Source organism: Dipodomys merriami, unplaced genomic scaffold (assembly GCF_024711535.1).
Source record: "Dipodomys merriami isolate MVZ:Mamm:240054 unplaced genomic scaffold, mDipMer1.0.p SCAF_367, whole genome shotgun sequence".
NCBI classification, from domain to species: domain Eukaryota; kingdom Metazoa; phylum Chordata; class Mammalia; order Rodentia; family Heteromyidae; genus Dipodomys; species Dipodomys merriami.
The window spans coordinates 97,136-117,083 of record NW_027205237.1 but is presented as its reverse complement, the minus strand read 5'-3'; the positions used below and the strand labels follow the sequence as shown (position 1 = coordinate 117,083).

At 46.3% G+C, this 19,948-nt stretch overlaps 2 protein-coding genes across 9 annotated transcripts in view; one reads left to right on the top strand and one right to left on the bottom strand.

Moving 5' to 3' along the window:
• The window catches only part of LOC138804488 (P2Y purinoceptor 12), a 43,436-nt gene extending 28,615 nt beyond the window's left edge, over positions 1 to 14,821 (bottom strand). Inside the window, exon 1 of the mRNA XM_069988765.1 lies at positions 14,690 to 14,821. The gene's annotated coding sequence lies outside the window, so the exon portion shown is untranslated. The remainder of the gene's footprint in view (positions 1 to 14,689) is intronic.
• Positions 1 to 19,948, top strand: part of LOC138804484 (mediator of RNA polymerase II transcription subunit 12-like protein) — a 215,186-nt gene that overhangs the window by 165,867 nt on the left and 29,371 nt on the right. For 7 of the 8 annotated variants that reach the window (XR_011365277.1, XM_069988758.1, XM_069988757.1 and 4 more), the window contains 12 exons: positions 106 to 305; positions 3,514 to 3,702; positions 4,181 to 4,255; positions 4,344 to 4,534; positions 5,308 to 5,469; positions 8,384 to 8,495; positions 10,422 to 10,511; positions 13,850 to 13,959; positions 14,093 to 14,228; positions 15,088 to 15,249; positions 17,119 to 17,481; positions 19,682 to 19,838. Coding sequence is in view for 7 of the 8 variants with exons in the window: in XM_069988758.1 (XP_069844859.1) it covers positions 106 to 305; positions 3,514 to 3,702; positions 4,181 to 4,255; positions 4,344 to 4,534; positions 5,308 to 5,469; positions 8,384 to 8,495; positions 10,422 to 10,511; positions 13,850 to 13,959; positions 14,093 to 14,228; positions 15,088 to 15,249; positions 17,119 to 17,481; positions 19,682 to 19,838 (1,947 nt within the window). In the remaining variant the exon portion in view is untranslated. Of the gene's footprint in view, positions 1 to 105; positions 306 to 3,513; positions 3,703 to 4,180; positions 4,256 to 4,343; positions 4,535 to 5,307; positions 5,470 to 8,383; positions 8,496 to 10,421; positions 10,512 to 13,849; positions 13,960 to 14,092; positions 14,229 to 15,087; positions 15,250 to 17,118; positions 17,482 to 19,681; positions 19,839 to 19,948 lie in introns of those variants that run through there. The other variant, XM_069988759.1, reaches the window with a different exon arrangement.

Here is a 19,948-nt window from a genome sequence, read left to right as displayed (position 1 = left end):
GTAATTGGCTATTCAGTAATAAAACCTTCATATGTTTTAAGTCCTGGAAGCTAACCTCCTTGCCTCCTAAAATTGTGATTTTGCTTTTGTGGTTCTGTTATTTAGGAGATGCCAAAATCGGTAGTAGCACTGTCAGCTCTTTGAAGAATGATGAGTTCACTGTGAGGGGCTTGCGGCGTGATGGGAATGCAGAAGATATCTGGACGAGCTCACAGAACTCCAAGTCCTGTGGGAAAGGGGTTTCCATGGAGACTGCCAATTTAAGGGAGTATGCGCGATATGTGCTTAGGACTATCTGCCAACAGGTATTTTTTCAGTTGAGGTTGGCTTTTTAAAAAAGAAAATAATGTGTAGCTTGTTTTGGAGACAACCGCTTACTAGCTTCAGAAACCTGCACATAGACAGTCCTTTTTGTCCTGTTGTTAACTGTATTTAGTAGTAATTCCTAATTTGCAAAAAAGTTGCAAGCATAGGAACTCCTCTGTATTATCCTTTATAGAAGTTCATTGATGTTTTTGTGTTTTGCCACTTTGTTTTATCATTCATGTGTATGAACATGAGTGTATGTGTGTATATGTATTTCTGTGTAGAGGTTTTGTACCCTTTGAAAGTCAGTGGGTACTTTATTCTTCTTTAATTTTGAATACTTCAGTCTTCATTTCTTCCAGATTTAGTGAAAATTAGAAAATTTAGTGTGAATTTAACATTTTTTCTCAGCTATAGGCAGCGTTTGGTGTGGCTGGTTACCTGGTGCAGTAGGGTTTGTCTGCGCTGCCTGCAGTTTAGTTTCAGCCTGCAGGTGTGATGTGCGCTGCGTGGGCCAGCGTTCACTGGTGACGCTGACTGGGTCACAGTGTCGCTTGCACCGTTCAGCACTTCTCCATCGTTTCCGACTCTCTCCACTTGTCCTTGTGAGAGGTCGTTCACATTCTGTTCCCCTTCACACTCCCCTACCCTCAGATGCATTTCATTCCTCTCCTAACCAGTCTTCACCACGGCGATTGTCAGATGGCACGGTTCCCCTCCTTCCAGGCCCCCTAGTCCTCCACCATATCAGTTTGTGTTCTACTTACGGAACACCGCCACCCTTCTATCTACAACCTTATGGATTACTTATTTAATGTTCAAGTCATTCTAGGTTTACTTAATGGGAATCCTGTATCCGATCTTTTGTGTCATTTCTCCTATTTTCATATATATATATACTTTTTTTTTTTTTGGTTGTGGGTCTCAAACTCTGAGCTCTTCAGCTCAAGGCGAGCGCTCTACCACTTGAGCCACAGGGCCACTTCTGATTTTCCAGTGATTTATTGGAGATATGAGTCTCACAGACTTTCCTGCCCGGGCTGGCTTTGAACTTCGATCCTCAGATCTCAGCCTCCTGAGTAGCTAGGCTGACAGGCGTGAGCCACCGGCACCCGGCTATTTTCATCTTTTTAAAAAGCGTTTGTGCACTTCCTCTGCTGCAGAGCTATTTCCCATCCCCCCTGGAACACGAGTTCTGTTTGGTATACAGTGGCACTTAGTAAGATCGGGGTCCTGTGCTTTTTGTTTTTAATGGAGTAGCATGGCTTCATTGCTCTCAGCAGATAGCTAGGAAAATCACGTGTGTGTGTGTGTGTATGTAATCACAAATTCATATGACACCTCTAGTTCTAATCCCTCACAGTGCAGTTAGTGTTGCCTGTGTACATAGCTGACATTATGGGTGATGTGCAAGAGAGTTATGTTTCCCATAACATCAGCCGTTGTCTCCTTTCCTGAAGTACTTTAAAGGTTGCTACACCACCAGGAAATACAAACCTCCCAAGGAGAGCTGAAGTTCCTGTTTCCTTAGGTTTACAATACTGCATCTAGAAGTTACTCTGCCCCACCCCCCAACCCAGAAAAAGGAAGCAAACAAATGCCATTTGGAAAAACAGCAGAAAAATGCAGAAAAGAAAGAAAACTAGATTGTTTTTTCCACCCTTATAGAATTTGTTGTTAATTTGAAATAGAATCTGGTTTATTTATTTGTGTGCATTTTGTTTCAATTTTTTGATTCCCTGGGCCTACATAGCATACCATGCATCCAAAAGTCAAAGCACACAAAAAGTACGCTCGGAGGTGTGCCCCCCTTCAATAGCCCTTCTGTCCTGTGCCTTTCTCGGCTTCAGGTGACAATTCATTGTTTTTCTGGCTTTTTCTATTTTAAAAAGTGATATTTAAAACGTTGTATACCTCATACAGCTTGTAATTTGTTGTAGAGCTAGGGTTGTCAGAGTCGTGTTTTTGTGTTTTATTGTAACTGTGATGAAAGTTGCCTCTTAGCTCACTAGGTAGAGAGAGAGAGTGGTGTGTTGTTTCCAGCTGTGAGCGCACGGGGGGGGGGGGGGGGGGGGGGAGGCCTGGGAGATCGCAGTGTATTTGATGCCTAGAACTGCAGCAAGGCCAGCGGTAGGGAGGCCCGGCCCTCTGTGGCGCCCGACAGCTGGTCTAGGAGGGTCTGGTCTGCGCCCTGTCTGCGTCCTGTGGGGTGGGGGCACCCGGGCTGACGCGCAGGTCCAGGCGCCAGCATCAGGCGGCACACACAGACCTATGCTCACAGGCCTGTGTGCACGCCCACGGCATGCCTGTGTATGAATAAAGCCGTCCACGGGCTCTGATTGCCTCCTTTTGAGTTTGATATAAGGGGTCTGATGTCAGGCAATTTAATGGATAGTCAGTATTAAACTACTGGTACTACTGTAGAAAAACAAGGTTCATCTAAAAGCGATCTGGCCCAGAGTCCAGTTCAGTTACTTTCATTTCTTGTCCTAATTTGTAATGAAGAAAGGGAGCTAAGAATTTAAATTACCAGGGACTCTCCAGAGCACAGCATTTATAGCCTCAAGTTTTTGGTACAACCTCTACCCAGCAGTTAGATTTCTTTGAAATTACTATAAAACAATTGTATAGAAGGTAGTTATGCACTGCTATTTGTGTTGGTAACAGTTTCATAAAGTCCAGTATTTTCTAAATATCTGTATGTTCTGCCTATTCAGCGGAATACAATTTAATGTATTCTGTTAATGTGATGAAGAGCATATACTATAGAAATATCATTACAGAGCAAGTGTTAAAATCCAATTAAAATATAATTTAGAAGGCATGTTAGAGTGTTAGAGAACCTACCTAGAAAGCAAAGTACCCTGAGTTTAAAACCCAGTTCTGAAATAAAATAATAAATAAATGCATAAATAGTGCCCTAAAAAAGTACTCATTTTCCATTTGAAACTATACACCAGTATTTTATTTTTTTTTTGCATATATTTTTAAGCTGTTTCTCTTTAGTCAGAGTTCCACCTTGTGTTTTTGATAAGCCAACATGCTAGAATTTTTCTTTTTAAAACTTTTTCCTTTTTCTTTCATGTGTTTTTTTGTTTGTAGAGTCTTACCAGATTTTCATGCCATTTTGCTCTGAGAAGTGAGAGCATAATACATGGGTTTGTGGTAAGTTGGTGCCTGTCCGTCTAACTGCTGTATCATTTTTAGGAATGGGTAGGAGAACATTGCTTAAAAGAACCTGAAAGATTATGCACAGACAAAGAGCTTATTCTGGACCCTGTGCTTTCAAATGTGCAAGCACAGAAATTATTGCAGCTCATTTGCTACCCGCATGGCATTAAAGAGTGTGCCGAGGGGGAGAGCCTGCAAAGGCGGCACATCAAGCGCATTCTCCAGGTAAGAGCGCTCTCCAGCCTCGTGTCGGTCACTTGACACGCTGTTTGTGACGATCACAAGTCACGCTCCCTCACTTTGCCCTTTCCTGGGGATTTGCCTCAGTTTATTGCTGCAGCTGTCACAAATAGTGATATTTTACATCTGTACTACATTTACCTCAGAGGAAGGAGTCTTACGGAGGAGCAGTCTTAGACATATTAAGAAGCATTAGAATTACTTAGGAATGAAGTTGTTAGGTTTTGAAAGATGAAATGTCTCACAGTTTCTAGCCAAGATGGTGACATCATTTGGATGTTGCTATTTGTTTCTTTGTGTGTAGTGAACATAGGTAATTGATGGTAAGTCTTTGATCCTTGTAAACTCTTTTGGTGCCTCTTACCCTGCTTCTTCTTGAAAGAATGAGTGCTGTGAGAACTCACATGTTAACACAGGTTTAATGTCCTTAATATCGAATGGAAATCTTTGCATCTTCCCCCAGAATCTTGAGCAGTGGACACTGAGACAGTCCTGGCTGGAACTACAACTCATGATCAAGCAGTGTGTGAAGGACCCTGTGAGTATGCGTCGCAGGGTGCACACGGATGAAATCTCAGGAGGAAGGAGAGCCTGGTGGGCTCTAGCTTTCCCATGTCTCGCTCTAGGGCTCCGGTTCTGTGGCTGAAATGAACAACTTATTGGACAATATTGCAAAGGCCACCATAGAGGTCTTCCAGCAGTCTGCAGATTTGAATAGCAGCTCCTCTAGCGCTGGCCTGAGCCTCTTCCACCCACACGGTGCTGGAAATGCTGATGCGAGTAGCACGAGGCAAAACGGAATAAAGACATTTCTGAGGTATCTTTCGTGCTTTGTCATGAACTCTTCACAGGTTACTGTGAATTTTATTGGCATAATACTTTTTTAATTAAGATGCAGGAAGTATGAGAAAATAACTACTTAGTGACAGTTACCATTAAGCAACAACTTAGAGGATAAAGCTAGGTGAATGATATCTCTCTTGGCATTTAACATACTTAATTGAGTAGACTCAGATGCCTTCGAGCCACAGATGCACTCAGGTTCAAGCCATGATTTCAGTGTCTTCAGGAGCTACTGTGTTCCGTGGTATTCATTAAATCGGAAACACATTCTGTTATCTTTCTTATTTGGCAGTTATTCAGTAATATGACATGGTAATTTGCATTCAGTATTAGAACCAGTAGGTGTATGAATTGTAAAGTAATCCTTTTAATCATAACTGATTGACTGTCTTTGATCATTTTGGTAAAAACAATAACTAGTGAATTTTAAAGCTTAAAAGTATTGATATTGTAACTATTTAGCCAAGTGTATTGTTTGCCAACACAATGATTGTTAGTAGTCAAAAAGCCAGAATCACAGAGAACTGCAAAAAAACAGTTCATATACAATGTCTGCCCCAAACTCTCCATACACATGGATGGGATGTAGAAGCACATGTCTGGTTTTGGCAAGAGGAAGATAGTTGAGAAATGAGAAGGAAATTTTTGCATAGTATGTCCTGCACATCAGACTGCTGTGGGCGCTTCCGTCCTTGTGTGGGGTCAGACTCGGCTGCTTCACGGCGTAACACCTGCCTCTGGTTGTAGCTCCTCAGAGCGCAGGGGCGTGTGGCTGGTGGCCCCCCTCATCGCCAGGCTGCCAACCTCTGTTCAGGGAAGGGTGCTGAAGGCTGCTGGAGAAGAGCTAGAGAAGGGGCAGCATCTGGGCTCCTCTTCAAAGAAGGAGAGAGACAGACAGAAGCAGAAAAGGTAGGACTGAAGGGGGTGTGTCTGCGAAGGTGTCTGGTTCTACCACGGAGGCCGGGAGCCCTGCCACCCACCCCACAGTCCTGACCCCAGAGCCCACGGAGACCATGAGCCCTGCCACCTGACAGTCCTGTCCCCAGAGCCCACGGAGACCATGAGCCCTGCCACCCACCCCACAGTCCTGACCCCAGAGCCCACGGAGACCATGAGCCCTGCCACCTGACAGTCCTGACCCCAGAGCCCACAGAGACCATGAGCCCTGCCACCTGACAGTCCTGACCCCAGAGCCCACGGAGACCATGAGCCCTGCCACCCACCCCACAGTCCTGACCCCAGAGCCCACAGAGACCATGAGCCCTGCCACCTGACAGTCCTGACCCCAGAGCCCACAGAGACCATGAGCCCTGCCACCCACCCCACAGTCCTGACCCCAGAGCCCATAGGCATTTCATTGTTTAAGGAATCAGAGATGGTCTGTCAGCCAAGGTTCTGTTCCCAGAAAGTTCCATGTAGTAATAGTACCGTGGCTACCAGTTCCATGTGGTAATACTTAGTACCCCGGCTCCCAGTGCCATGTGGTAATACTTAACATATGGGCACCCAGTCTCATGAGTGCATTGGCTCTCAGTTGTCCCTGTGAGTCTAAGTCATGGTTGAGCCTTTGAAAGCACCTTGAGTTCAGATGAATGGACAGTGGTCGTGGTAGCCAGGACATTCTGTGTCTGGCAAGGGGTGCTGGCGCGGTGTTCACACTATTAGGCAGGTGCTCGATCATTAAGCCACAACACCCACAGTTAGTTTTAGTTATTTCTAGTTCTTGATAGGTAATATTCGTGTTTAAAACATGTAAAATGGAAATTTTGGAATGCTAGGCCCTGTAATAGTTACTGACATTTCCATTTAGTACTGTTTCTAAGCAACCCAAACTAATATTAGTTAATTTTATACCCTGAAAGGTTTTGGGTTTTTGTTTGTTTGCTTGCTTGCTTGCTTTTGCCAGTCATAGGGCCTGAACTCTGGGTCTGGGCGCTGTCCCTCAGCTCTTCAGCTCAAGGCGAGTGCTCTATCACTTGAGCCACAGCATCACTTTCTGGTGGTTCATTGTAAATAAGAATCTCATGGACTTTTCTGCCCAGGCTGGCTTTGAACAGCGATCCTCAGATCTCAGCCTCCTGAGTAGCTAGGATTACAGGCGTGAGCCACTAGCGCCTACCTTGCCCTTAAAGGTTTTGAATAATTTTTAAAAAGTAACATTTCTGAGGAACAGATATCACACTATGAATTTAGCATCTTTGGGGTAAAGGGGAAAAGTAATCATGTCTTCCGTTTTCTAAGAATTCAGAACAGGCAGATGTCTTATCCCCCAGTTAACACTGTCTTTGTTGGCCTCTTACTCAAGGCCAGTGCCTGTATTTTGTAAGCTGACTGAAATACTTTGGTCTGGAGCCCACATGTAGATTTTTTTCCCTCTAGCGCTTGTTTGGTCAGTTTGTTTTAATTGATGATACTTTATTTAAATGCCAATGAAACTAGAAATTTTTCCAAATGTCTGTCTTCTTTGTCTTTTTTCTCTTTTGTAGCTAGTACTGGGGATTGCACCCAGGGTCTCGTGTGCTCTACCACTTGAGCCATGCCCCCAGCCTAGCCTTCCTTTGTCCTAGTGAATTTCCAGGTAGGATCTTGGGAGCAGGGGTCCTCAGACCATTGGTCCTCCGACCTATGTTTTTCAAATTCTCAAGTACCTGGGATTACAGGCATGTACTGTTAGGTTGGCTTATTTGTTGAGAATAAATTTTAATAGTTTCTTATTGAGACTAAGTGATTTCATAAATTTCACAGTATTGTGGGATAGTGATACTTAAAGTCACAAACACATTTTAAGCTTCACAAGGCAAATTGTCATTATCGTGGTCTATAATGTTTGTGAATTCTATGAGCTTTGACAATATTCTATTTCTTCCACATCAGGTGATACGTACATTTTTTCCTTTTGTTTAGTGTAAACTGTTCCCCCTTTCCCTCTCATTCCCTTCCTCCCATTGCTGCCCTTGATGAGAATAAATTTTTGCCTAGGCTGGCTTAACTTGGATCCTCCAGAATTCTACCTCACATTCCTGGCTCTTGTCAAATGTCTTGAAGCCCCTTTATCATTGGGAGCTGTGGGTTGTCGAAGAGCCTGGACCCTAGGGGCTTCTAGCACGAATCCCACTCTTACGGTCCTCCAACCTTGTGGCTAGTCCTGTTTGGTCTTAAGAAATGTGTTGAAGCCAGGTGCTAGGGGCTCACACCAGTAATCCTAACTACTCAGGAGGCTAAGATCTGAGGACTGCAGTTTGAAGCCAGCCTGAGCAGAAAAGTCTGGAGATGCTCATCTCCAATAAACTTGTACAAAAAGGCTGGAAGTGGTGCTGTGGCTCAAGTGATACAGTGCTCGCCTCGAGCAGAAAAAGCTCAGGGACGGTGCCCAGGCCCTGAGTTTAAGCCCCATGACTTGCAAAAAGGAAAAAGAAAGTATGCTAAGAAGGAAAGCCAGCTCCCAAAGAATCAACACTGTGAAGAGGCATGTTTTCTGAATTTTAAAGTCAACGTTTAAAGTGAACCTTGTCTTAATTCTCACTTTATTCCATATATAAGCTAATCTGTTTCCTTATGAAAGTTTAAAACGCTGCAGGCGCGGCGCTCCCCCCTTGGGGCGCGCTGCCCTGCGGCATGCACCGACATGGCTGCCGGTGCCTTCCAGGGCAGCAGAACGCACCTAGATATTGAGAAGCCTCGCCTGGGTTTTAATCTGTGCTCGCTTGCTTGTCACTGTTTTCTGCCCTTTCCTTCCTTTACTAGTGAAATAAATATGAGTCAGTGAAGATGTAGTGACGGCTAGCTCTTCCTGACTGATGTGCCGTGGTCGCTTCCCTTGCAGCATGTCTCTCCTGAGCCAGCAGCCGTTCCTGTCGCTGGTCCTCACCTGCCTCAAGGGGCAGGACGAGCAGCGGGAAGGCCTCCTGACATCGCTCCAGAATCAAGTGAACCAGGTGAGATGCAGCCAGCGTCTCCCTGACCATGTGCTGGGGCTTTAACCAATAAGGATGCACCAGGTGAGGTGCAGCCAGCGACTCCCTGACAACGTGCTGGGGCTTTAACCAATAAGGATGCACCATGGTTTCAGTAGATGCTGGGCGCTGTAACCCACGCCCTCTTCTCCCACCTGGTGTTCCTCAGAGCGCCCGCCACAAGTACCACTCACAGGTTCACGGTGTTACAGCATCAGTGACCCACGTGACAAGGTAGATAGACATGCGCATTAAGATGTGCGTCGTAGTGTCGAGAACTTCGGGGCAGCTGTGTGCTGCTGCCCTCTGGAGAAGACAGTCTGCCTGGGCAGGGGCCGGGATGAGACCTCTGTGGCCTCTGTGACCCCTGCACCCCGCAGCCTGGCCCGGCCTGAGCTGGGTGGGTTCAGGAGTATATTTGTATGGGTCTGCCGTGGTCTGATGCCAGCTCGCTGGCCGCACCAGGAGGCATTTTAACGTATTCCTCGAGTTTGGAGATGGCTTTTTCAGCCACCGTGGCTCTTTGGATATGTGTTTGGGACACTGTTTATGTACTGCCTAGAAACTAAATGACTCAGAAAGTTCTGAGCGTGGATCAAGAGCAGTGGCCAGGTTGGCAGAGCAGTGAGCCCACCTCGTGGCACCAGGTCTTCTCCTGCGTGGCGGTGATGGGCACGAGCAAGGACACTGACTCCTGCTCGGGTCTCCTTGCCATCTCCCACTGCTGGATCTAGGAGCTCTTTTCTCCACATAGCTACTCGTGTGAAATATAGCTCTACTTCTGAAATACGAATCACCTACACCTTCGGTGTCTAAGCTCCTTATATTTACATCCAAATAAAATTCACAAGGTCTGGGTCAAGTTCTGGTGGTCCACAGCTGCAGTCTCAGCTACTTGAATGGTTGAGATAGGAGGATCACAGTTCACGTCAAGCCTGGGCATTCACAGAAGGCACTTCTAGAACATCCAGCAGCTGAGTGCAGTGCAGGCCCCTGCCACTCTGGCTGATGGTTCCCGTCCAACTGAGCAGATAAGTCTGCGAGACTCCATCTCAATAGAAGAACCCAGTCGGGAAGGTGGGGGAGGGAGGGGGACATATACCTGTCATTCCAGCTACCGTGGGAAGCATAAAATAAGATCAAGGTTCAGATACGCACTCTGGTCAAATAACCAGTGGGAAAAGCGGGTAAAGTATGGCTCTGTGGTAGAGCTCCTGCTCAGCTAGTGTTGAGGGCCTGAGTTGAAATCCCAGGAAGCAATAAAAACTTAGAAATGTGGACTAATAAATCTGTACTAGTTGTTTGGACTAATGGCGTTGACTGCTCTCCACCACGGCACCAGTTACGCCCCATAGACTCCACTGCCGTCACATGGGTGGAAGTTGCATCCACGAAGCCTAGCTGTTGGCTGGAAGAGGTTCTTGTCAGATGCCAGCCTAGCCTGCTTTTTGTTTCCCGGTCCGTTTCGGTCACTGTGTCGGTGTAAGTCCGTGTTCACTGTCACTCTGCCCCTCGCCCTGCCCGGTGTCCCGTCTGCAGTGTCTTCACTCATAGCAGGTCCCTGGAAATATAGCCTGGACCAATGTGAAATTTTCCTTCTATGTCCCCAGTATTTATCTTCATAAGACCAATTAAATAGTGTAGTTAACTTTTTTTGTTAATGTTTAATGGCCTTCTAAGGCATTTCCCCAGGCTTAATGATACTGTCAGTATCAACAGATTCTCTGCTTGTGAAAGAGGAGGAAAACTAGAATTTTATTAAGCTTTCTTTCTTAATTTGTGAAAGCTAAAACATTGTTTGGGGCTGTCAGGAACAAGTTCCGCTGACCTTTTTGTGAGGAAATAAGAGCAGTTTTTAGAGAGACAGGGTTTGGTCTCTCCCTTTCTTTTTCTCTTTTCTGCTTTCAGATCTTAAGTAACTGGAGGGAAGAGCGCGACCAGGCTGACGTAAAGGCACGGCAGGCGGTGCACGAGGCCCTGCAGCTCCGCTTAAATCTGGTAGGGGGCTTCGTGTGCTTCCTGTAATGGCCCCCTTTCTGCGTGGAAGGCGCTCCGGGTCCAGCTGGGCTGCGGGCAGCGTGGACGGCAGCCTCAGCAACGGCTTCCCCTTCCCTTCAACTCTCTGCACTCCCTGCCACCTCCCTTCCTGTCTGGGTCAAGTTCTAGACAGTAGTCAAAGTTTGAAGCATTATTTGTTTTCTTTAACAAAGGTCTCTTTCTCTTAGTTTGTGCTTAGAGGTGTTCTAGAAAAACTGCTACTTTGGGATATGTTAGTTTTCACCTGATGAATTTAAAAGCCATAACATCCTTCATCTCAGAATTATGACTTTCTGTCACATTGATCACAAACACAATTTCACAAGGCTGTTTGATGGGAATCATTCATTTCTCAAACAGGGTACATTCCTTGGACTGGTCCTTTCCTACTGAGCTAACCCCAACGACACCGTCAGTGGCACCTTGCCTGGAGTCTTGACTTGACTTTTAGCCTAAGTCACACACCTAGGAGCTGGCAGCCTGAGGGGCAAAGCTCCGCTGAGTTCAGAAGCACTGCTTCTGGGTTAGCAGGTGTTTTCAAAGGCGTTAGATTCAACGTGGCAGCTGCAGATAATTGGATCACATAGTTTTGACAACGATCAGATTTAATGTAATTGCAATTACATTATAAACTGAACATCATGAAAGACAAAGGAAAGAAATCTAATGAGTGTCCACGCTCATTATTGATCTTCATTCAGTTTTTGACCAAACAAATGCTGAAGTAACACAAAATAGTGATAAACTCATAGCTAAGTGAGAAAAACAACAGACTAATTCATAATAAGCAGAGTATAGAAACCTTTCTTTTTTCAACTAATGACAATTTGTGGGTATGATGTGCTATAGTGGGTGTGATGTGGTGTGGTGGGTGTGATGTGGTGTGGTGGGTGTGATGTGGTGTAGTGGGTGTGATGTGGTGTGGTGGGTGTGATGTGGTGTGGTGGGTGTGATGTGGTGTGGTGGGTGTGATGTGGTGGTGTGGTGGGTGTGATGTGGTGTGGTGGGTGTGATGTGGTGTAGTGGGTGTGATGTGGTGGTGTGGTGGGTGTGATGTGGTGTGGTGGGTGTGATGTGGTGTGGTGGGTGTGATGTGGTGTGGTGGGTGTGATGTGGTGTAGTGGGTGTGGTGTGGTGGGTGTGATGTGGTGTAGTGGGTGTGATGTGTGGTGGGTGTGATGTGGTGTGGTGGGTGTGATGTGGTGTAGTGGGTGTGATGTGGTGGTGTGGTGGGTGTGATGTGGTGTGGTGGGTGTGATGTGGTGTGGTGGGTGTGATGTGGTGTGGTGGGTGTGATGTGTGGTGGGTGTGATGTGGTGTGGTGGGTGTGATGTGGTGGTGTGGTGGGTGTGATGTGGTGTGGTGGGTGTGATGTGGTGTAGTGGGTGTGATGTGTGGTGGGTGTGATGTGGTGTAGTGGGTGTGATGTGGTGGTGTAGTGGGTGTGATGTGGTGTGGTGGGTGTGATGTGGTGTGGTGGGTGTGATGTGGTGTGGGTGTGATGTGGTGTGGTGGTTGTGATGTGGTGGTGTAGTGGGTGTGATGTGGTGTGGTGGGTGTGATGTGGTGGTGTAGTGGGTGTGATGTGGTGTAGTGGGTGTGATGTGGTGTGGTGGGTGTGATGTGGTGGTGTAGTGGGTGTGATGTGGTGTGGTGGGTGTGATGTGGTGTAGTGGGTGTGATGTGGTGTGGTGGGTGTGATGTGGTGGTGTGGTGGGTGTGATGTGGTGTAGTGGGTGTGATGTGGTGTGGTGGGTGTGATGTGGTGTGGTGGGTGTGATGTGGTATGGTGGGTGTGATGTGGTGTGGTGGGTGTGATGTGGTGGTGTGGTGGGTGTGATGTGGTGTAGTGGGTGTGATGTGGTGTAGTGGGTGTGATGTGGTGTAGTGGGTGTGATGTGGTGTAGTGGGTGTGATGTGGTGGTGTAGTGGGTGTGATGTGGTGTAGTGGGTGTGATGTGGTGGTGTGGTGGGTGTGATGTGGTGTGGTGGGTGTGATGTGGTGTGGGTGTGGTGTGGTGTAGTGGGTGTGTGTGGTGGTGTAGTGGGTGTGATGTGGTGTAGTGGGTGTGATGTGGTGTGGTGGGTGTGATGTGGTGGTGTGGTGGGTGTGATGTGGTGTGGTGGGTGTGATGTGGTGTAGTGGGTGTGATGTGGTGGTGTAGTGGGTGTGATGTGGTGTGGTGGGTGTGATGTGGTGTGGTGGGTGTGATGTGGTGTGGGTGTGGTGTGGTGTAGTGGGTGTGTGTGGTGGTGTAGTGGGTGTGATGTGGTGTAGTGGGTGTGATGTGGTGTAGTGGGTGTGATGTGGTGTGGTGGGTGTGATGTGGTGTGGTGGGTGTGATGTGGTGGTGTGGTGGGTGTGATGTGGTGTAGTGGGTGTGATGTGGTGTGGTGGGTGTGATGTGGTGGTGTGGTGGGTGTGATGTGGTGTGGTGGGTGTGATGTGGTGTAGTGGGTGTGATGTGGTGGTGTAGTGGGTGTGATGTGGTGTGGTGGGTGTGATATGGTGTAGTGGGTGTGATGTGGCAGTGTGGTGGGTGTGATGTGGCGGTGTGGTGGGTGTGATGTGGCGGTGTGGTGGGTGTGATGTGGTGGTGTAGTGGGTGTGATGTGGTGGTGTAGTGGGTGTGATGTGGTGTGGTGGGTGTGATGTGGTGTAGTGGGTGTGATGTGGTGTGGTGGGTGTGATGTGTGGTGGGTGTGATGTGGTGTAGTGGGTGTGATGTGGTGTAGTGGGTGTGATGTGGTGTGGTGGGTGTGATGTGGTGTGGTGGGTGTGATGTGGTGTGGGTGTGATGTGGTGTGGTGGGTGTGATGTGGTGGTGTAGTGGGTGTGATGTGGTGTGGTGGGTGTGATGTGGTTGTGTAGTGGGTGTGATGTGGTGTAGTGGGTGTGATGTGGTGTAGTGGGTGTGATGTGGTGTGGGTGTGATGTGGTTGTGTAGTGGGTGTGATGTGTAGTGGGTGTGATGTGGTGTAGTGGGTGTGATGTGGTGTAGTGGGTGTGATGTGGTGTGGTGGGTGTGATGTGGTGTGGTGGGTGTGATGTGGTGTGGTGGGTGTGATGTGGTGTAGTGGGTGTGGTGTGGTGTAGTGGGTGTGATGTGGTGGTGTAGTGGGTGTGATGTGGTGTGGTGGGTGTGATGTGTGGTGGGTGTGATGTGGTTGTGTAGTGGGCGTGACGTGGTGGTGTAGTGGGTGTGATGTGGTGTGGTAGTGCGGGTGACCTGGTGGGTGTGGTGGGTGTGGCGTTCTCTCTTTGGGAATACTGACTCTGGGCTGTGTTTGTATGATAGGTGGGAGGCATGTTCGACACCGTGCAGAGGAGTGCTCAGTGGACCACGGACTGGGCCCTCCTGTTTCTGCAGATAATCACCTCGGGAGCCGTTGACATGCACACTAACAAGTATGTGCTCACCCCACACTCTGGCGCTGATGTCCTGAGGACAGATGCTGCCACACCCTAGTGCCATTAAAATTCTGTGCCTTCCCTAGCTTCGTTCCTTTTAGGACTAAAACTGTTTTGTTTTGCCTCTTAGCGAATTATTCACCACAGTTCTTGACATGCTGGGTGTCCTAATCAATGGGACGTTAGCCTCTGATCTATCAAACGCATCCCCAGGGGGGTCTGAAGAGAATAAACGAGCATACATGAACCTAGTGAAGAAACTGAAAGTAAGTTGTGACCAGCTTCTGGTATACATTCAAGGTGGTTGTGGGTTTCTTGTCTAATGAATGCATTTTCTCTTAAATTATTACTCAGTAATTTAAATGCTTACACATTCGACGTAAAGTGATGTGATTGCTAATTATTGCCAGGCCCCACTTGCCAGGCCCCAAAGTTACAAGCATGTCACGAGAATCTATAGATTCTTCCAATTTTATTCACAGAGCATGTCTAATTTTTAAGTTATTTTAGAAATAATTCATTATCAAAACTTAACCAAAATGCCAAATTAAGATTTAGGATTAATCCATGCTTGGACTTGCTCATGTAGTTAAACAATCAGCATCTATTAATATTTGAAAATCTGATTTATTTGACTAACTCTCTTTGAAATAAACTATAAACCCACAGTACAAGGAAGGAAAGACGCGTATCTGATGACTTTGTCAGTAAAATAACGGATGGTTACCTTGAGGTCCGCCCCTGGGTGCGGGAGTGTGTTCTCTCTCTGCTGCAGCTCCTGTCTTCAGCTCCCAAATGCTAGCGTGAATGTTTGTCATTTCTGCTCTGTGATGTTGTGCAACAAGGCTGCCTTTGTCCGTCTTCTGTTTTCTACTTGAATAGAAGAAATGAAGCATGGTACTGATTTGGAACTGTGCCATGGCATATTTCAGGGTTAAAGAACATGCTAGCTGTGAAGAAGGAACTGTTTCATGAAGGAACTTCCTTCCTGTTAACTTTTGCCTTCACTGTAATTTATATGAGTTGCCATTTTATTTCTCCCTCCCTTTCCCTTTCTCCTTCCTCCCCCCTTCCCTCCCTCTCCCCTTCCTCTCCCTCTCCTCTTTTCTTTCTCTGTTTTTATAGAAAGAGCTTGGAGACAAGCGTTCGGAAAGCATTGATAAAGTTCAACAGTTGCTACCTTTGCCCAAACAGACATGTGATGTCATCACTTGTGAGCCTATGGGTTCTTTGATCGACACAAAAGGAAACAAAATTGCTGGATTTGACTCTATCGATAAAAAACAGGCAAGTGTAAATGTTTGTCTCACACATAAATACATCTTATTTACAGAAATGAAGCAATTTTTTAATCTTCCTAGAAAGTACCTAAAACATCTCAACTTTATAGTTTCTTAAAAAATTTAGGGGGTATTTTTGTTATGCACTATAGTAAACATCATATTTTGTAAGATACTCATTTAAAATCTTTACCTAAATCTAAATAAATTTCTGAAATCCACCAAGGAGAAACTAAAGTTTAAGAAAATGAAAGCAAAGACCAGTTCTGATTTTATTTCACAATTGGAAGTACTGTATGTTTATGCAAGAAAGATTTTATTGATAAATAGTGTATTGTGCTAATAAGCTATTTCAAGTAAAAATTACTTAATACTTACATGGTTTTGCATTTTGAGACAGGATCTTCCTTAGTAGTTCAGGACATTGTTTTGAAGAAAGTTCTCTAAAAGAGAACAAAAATAGTCAGATGTTCTTTCAATGGACATTAGGCAATCAGACATTATACAATCACAGAAATAAAAGTGGAGCTCCTAACATCCTACTTTCTAGAGGAAGTAGGAAACCACAGTGCAATAAGATTTGTATGTCATGGTAGAGAGCGTTGGGGACATTAGAAAATGGAGAAAAATGTGACTTAATGCTGCCATCAATCAGAAAAGCCTGTGTACCCAGTTCCAAAGTAGTTCTACAAAGGAAAAAGCTAGGATCAGGTCAAGCTGTGTTTCAGCTCTCTAGCAGTGGGACTTCAGGTCAAGCTGTGTTTCAGCTCTCTAGCAGTGGGACTTGTAGAATCCATTTGGTGGTAATGTGGTCTTTATACCTAGAAAATGATTTCGTCTCAAGACACATATGAAGGGAAATTAATTGAACCTTGGTGTTGGAAGAAGCCATCAGTGGCAGATTACGTGTAGATAAGAAGAACAAGGAGGGTTCTCATCTTATAGACTGAATGAATGTTTTTGAGGAGAAATATATTTAACTTGGTACACTAGGAAATGTTCTAAGAGACACTAAAATAATGTTGAATTTCTTATTTAACATAACTCAGAAACAGAATGTGTTCTTCTGGAGTTAGCAGAGACAAGCTGGACTGGAAAGACTTCTATAATTGCTTCTGTAATGTAATTCTGTCATCCTGTTGCTTCGTTCAGAATCTGGCTTATGGCCGGTCACAGGATGCTCACTGTAATCCTAGCTACGCAGGAAGCTGAGGTCTGAAGATCATGGTTCAAACCAGCCAAGCCAGGGGAGAAAACTCCATGAGTCTGTTATCACCAGTAAGATACCAGAAGATCTGCAAGTGGAGCCATGGCTCAAGTGGTAGAACACTAGCCTTGAGCACAAGAGCTCAGGGGGACAGCATCCAGGCCCTGAGCCTCAGGCCCTAGCACTGGCACCAAATTTAAAAATAGATGATGATGATGATGGTAATGATAATCTGGCTCGTGAAGTATGTGAAAGGTCTCCATGTTGAATCAAGTCCATGCAGGTTTGGATTGAAGTTAATAGGAAACCACTTAGGGGCCAAGTGTGTTTTGGCTCTTAAGTTTTATATTGTCTCAAACATAAAAAATAGATTACTGATTATACTTTGTATTAGTAAGACTAGCCTTTCAGTATTCTTTATTTAAAAAGATTCTTCTTTGAAAAGATAAATGAAAAATGGATTTTAAGCAACATAGACTACTTGTGTTGCTTATGTGTAGCAAGCGAAGAACTGTAGAGCTGAACATAAAGGTCTGAATTGTAGGCACTGCCTTCTTGTGAGTGACCTAGCTCTGCAGTCTGGGGTGCTGAGTGCTAGGTCTTAAGCAGGCTGCCCGTGATCCAGGGCGAGATCTGAACACATTCTCACCACGCACCGTCTTACCACAGGGGCTCCAGGTCTCTACCAAGCAGAAAGTGTCCCCGTGGGACTTGTTTGAGGGCCAGAAGAACCCAGCTCCTCTCTCCTGGGCCTGGTTTGGGACTGTCCGTGTGGATCGAAGAGTAATCAGATACGAGGAGCAGCACCACCTCCTCCTGTACCACACACACCCCACACCCAAGCCCCGGAGCTACTACCTGGAGCCGCTGCCCCTGCCTCCCGAGGAGGAAGAGGAAGAGCCCACATCTCCCGTTTCTCAGGAACCAGAAAGGAAATCAGCTGAGCTGTCAGATCCTGGGAAAAACGCAGCCGATGAAGAGAAGAAGACAAAGGGCAAGAAGCGCAAGACCAAGTGCGGCTCGCGCGTGGATGTGAGTAGGGAGCCAGGAGAGCGTGGCGCGTTAGGAGCGAGGGGGGCCTGTGTCCCCACGTCCCTGGAAGTCCGTACGCTCCTTAGCAGCAAGGGTGAGACTTACTACTGGGCCTGTGTCCCCACGTCCCTGGAAGTCCATACGCTCCTTATCAGCGAGGGTGAGACTCACTACTGGTCCTGTGTCCCCACGTCCCTGGAAGTCCATACACTCCTTAGCAGCGAGGGTGAGACTCACTACTGGGCCTGTGTCCCCACGTCCCTGGAAGTCCATACGCTCCTTAGCAGTGAGGGTGAGAATCACTACTGGGCCTGTGTCCCCACGTCCCTGGAAGTCCATACGCTCCTTATCAGCGAGGGTGAGACTCACTACTGGGCCTGTGTCCCCACGTCCCTGGAAGTCCATACGCTCCTTAGCAGTGAGGGTGAGAATCACTACTGGGCCTGTGTCCCCACGTCCGTCAGCTCTGAGACAGCTCTTGCTCACTCGTTTCTGTGACGTTTAACCGGATGGCACAACATAACAGGTGGACAGAGTTGGGTTCCCCTCCACTTGAACTGCTTCTCAGAGCCATTAACTGCCATTTCCTTATCCAAACTCCATTTCACTGAAATAATTCCATGTTAAAACTTTCACAAATACACCAAGAGCTGCTTCTCGTAGATAATTCTGGGTTAAATCTCAGTTCCTCATCACTTCCCAGGTTTGAAACCTTAATTTTTTGAAATATCAAATCCTATAATTTTGGGTAGTTGACAAAATTTGCAATACATTAACATAACAAAACGCTTTTCTTTTTCCCTGTGTTAACTTACATATGATGCCCAATATGGTGATCTAGAGATTCCTTATTTTCCTATTGTCTTGCTCTCTTGCCCTTCTGCTTCTTTTCCATATCAGATTTTATGAGAGATAAGTAGACCTAATTGTAAATGCTGTCTTTCTTGCTTTCTACTCATATTCCTTACCAATGATCAGAAACCGGGCTAGATATGGTGGTACATACCTGTAGTCCCAGCTACTTGGGAGGCAGAGGTAGGAAGATCATAGTCAGATGCCAATCCTGGGCATAAATCCTACCCCACATGAAAAGTAAACTGAAGCGAGGGTGGGGGGGGCTTGAGTTGCCATTCACCTGCCTACCAAGCACGAGGCCTCAAGTTCAAGCTGCCGGGATTTCTCCACACCCTGAGAAATGTATCGAATTATAATTTATAAATGATTTTTGGAACATAAGATGTGGTACTTAGGATTTCTTTCTACTGATAAATACTTGAGCATTTGAAGTAACTTTCTACAAAACCCAGGGGAATTTTTACTGCACAGCATAAGAAGGACTTGTGTTCAGACATCTGAGGGTAATTTACCTGTGTCAAAACCAAGACCTCTCTGTTCCTCCCTGATAGCCTGTGCTCATGTGTCAGCGCCTCTTGGTTACTCTTGTGCTCGAGTTCCTCCACCTCGAAAGCTTGTTCAATGTGGTCCCAACTGAGCCTCCTGCTGATCTGGGGTACTGTTCTTTTCAGATACCAGCCCATGTGAATTGGCTTCTGTTCATCTCAGACACCAGAGCTCCAAATTCAGCTTATTTTCTACACCTTCTCTCAGTGGCATATACCCTTGTGTAAAATGGCAGGGAACATGCTTCTGTCCTGTGCTGTATGGAACCATGACAGACATGCTTCCGATCCTCAGGAAGCCGCAGCACGGGACTGGGGCGCCCACCTGTGTGGAAGGGCAGTAGAAGGACTCCAGTAGGATGCTTTCTAGGCAGAAAGCAGTCCCGAAGCATTGTGGGCCTTTCTGATACAAATGTCCTCGAGGCCCAAGACACTGGGGACGGCCTTCTGAGATGATTATCAAGAACTTATCAAGGAAGGTGCTTGTAGTTAGTCTTGCTCAGTATGGGCATTCTGAGTGCATTTTTAATTTTTTAAAGAACTGACAGAAGGTATTTTTCTTCTCTGGCCACTGCAAGATAAGTGGTTTCTTTTTGGTTTGGTTTGATTTGGTTTTTACTGTGAGGCTTGTGCATGAGAGGCAGATGTCCTGCTACTGAGCTGCACTGGAGTAAAGGAAAAGGTCTGACTCCTGTATTCACTTCCCCCTTCCCCTTTACACAGACATAGGAAGTATCTCAAATAATTCATTAGCGTGGGATATGTCGATTCAAACTTTCTTTTTAATCTTTATGTTGAAGGAGTATCCACAGAGCAACATATACCGAGCACCTCCTAATTACTCACCCATTTCCTCCCAAGTGATGCACCACGCACCGTCCACCGTGTGGGGTTACAACCTCGTGGGCCAGCCCCCGCAGCCTGCCTTCTTCCTTCAGAACCAGTCTCTTACTCCAGGTATGTAACAAAAACGCAGTTAGGTCACTCTTAGATGAGGTTCCCTTTGATTTCACCCTGAGAGCGTTACAAAACTTGAGACCTTGAGAGCTCACATTTCAGCTGACGTT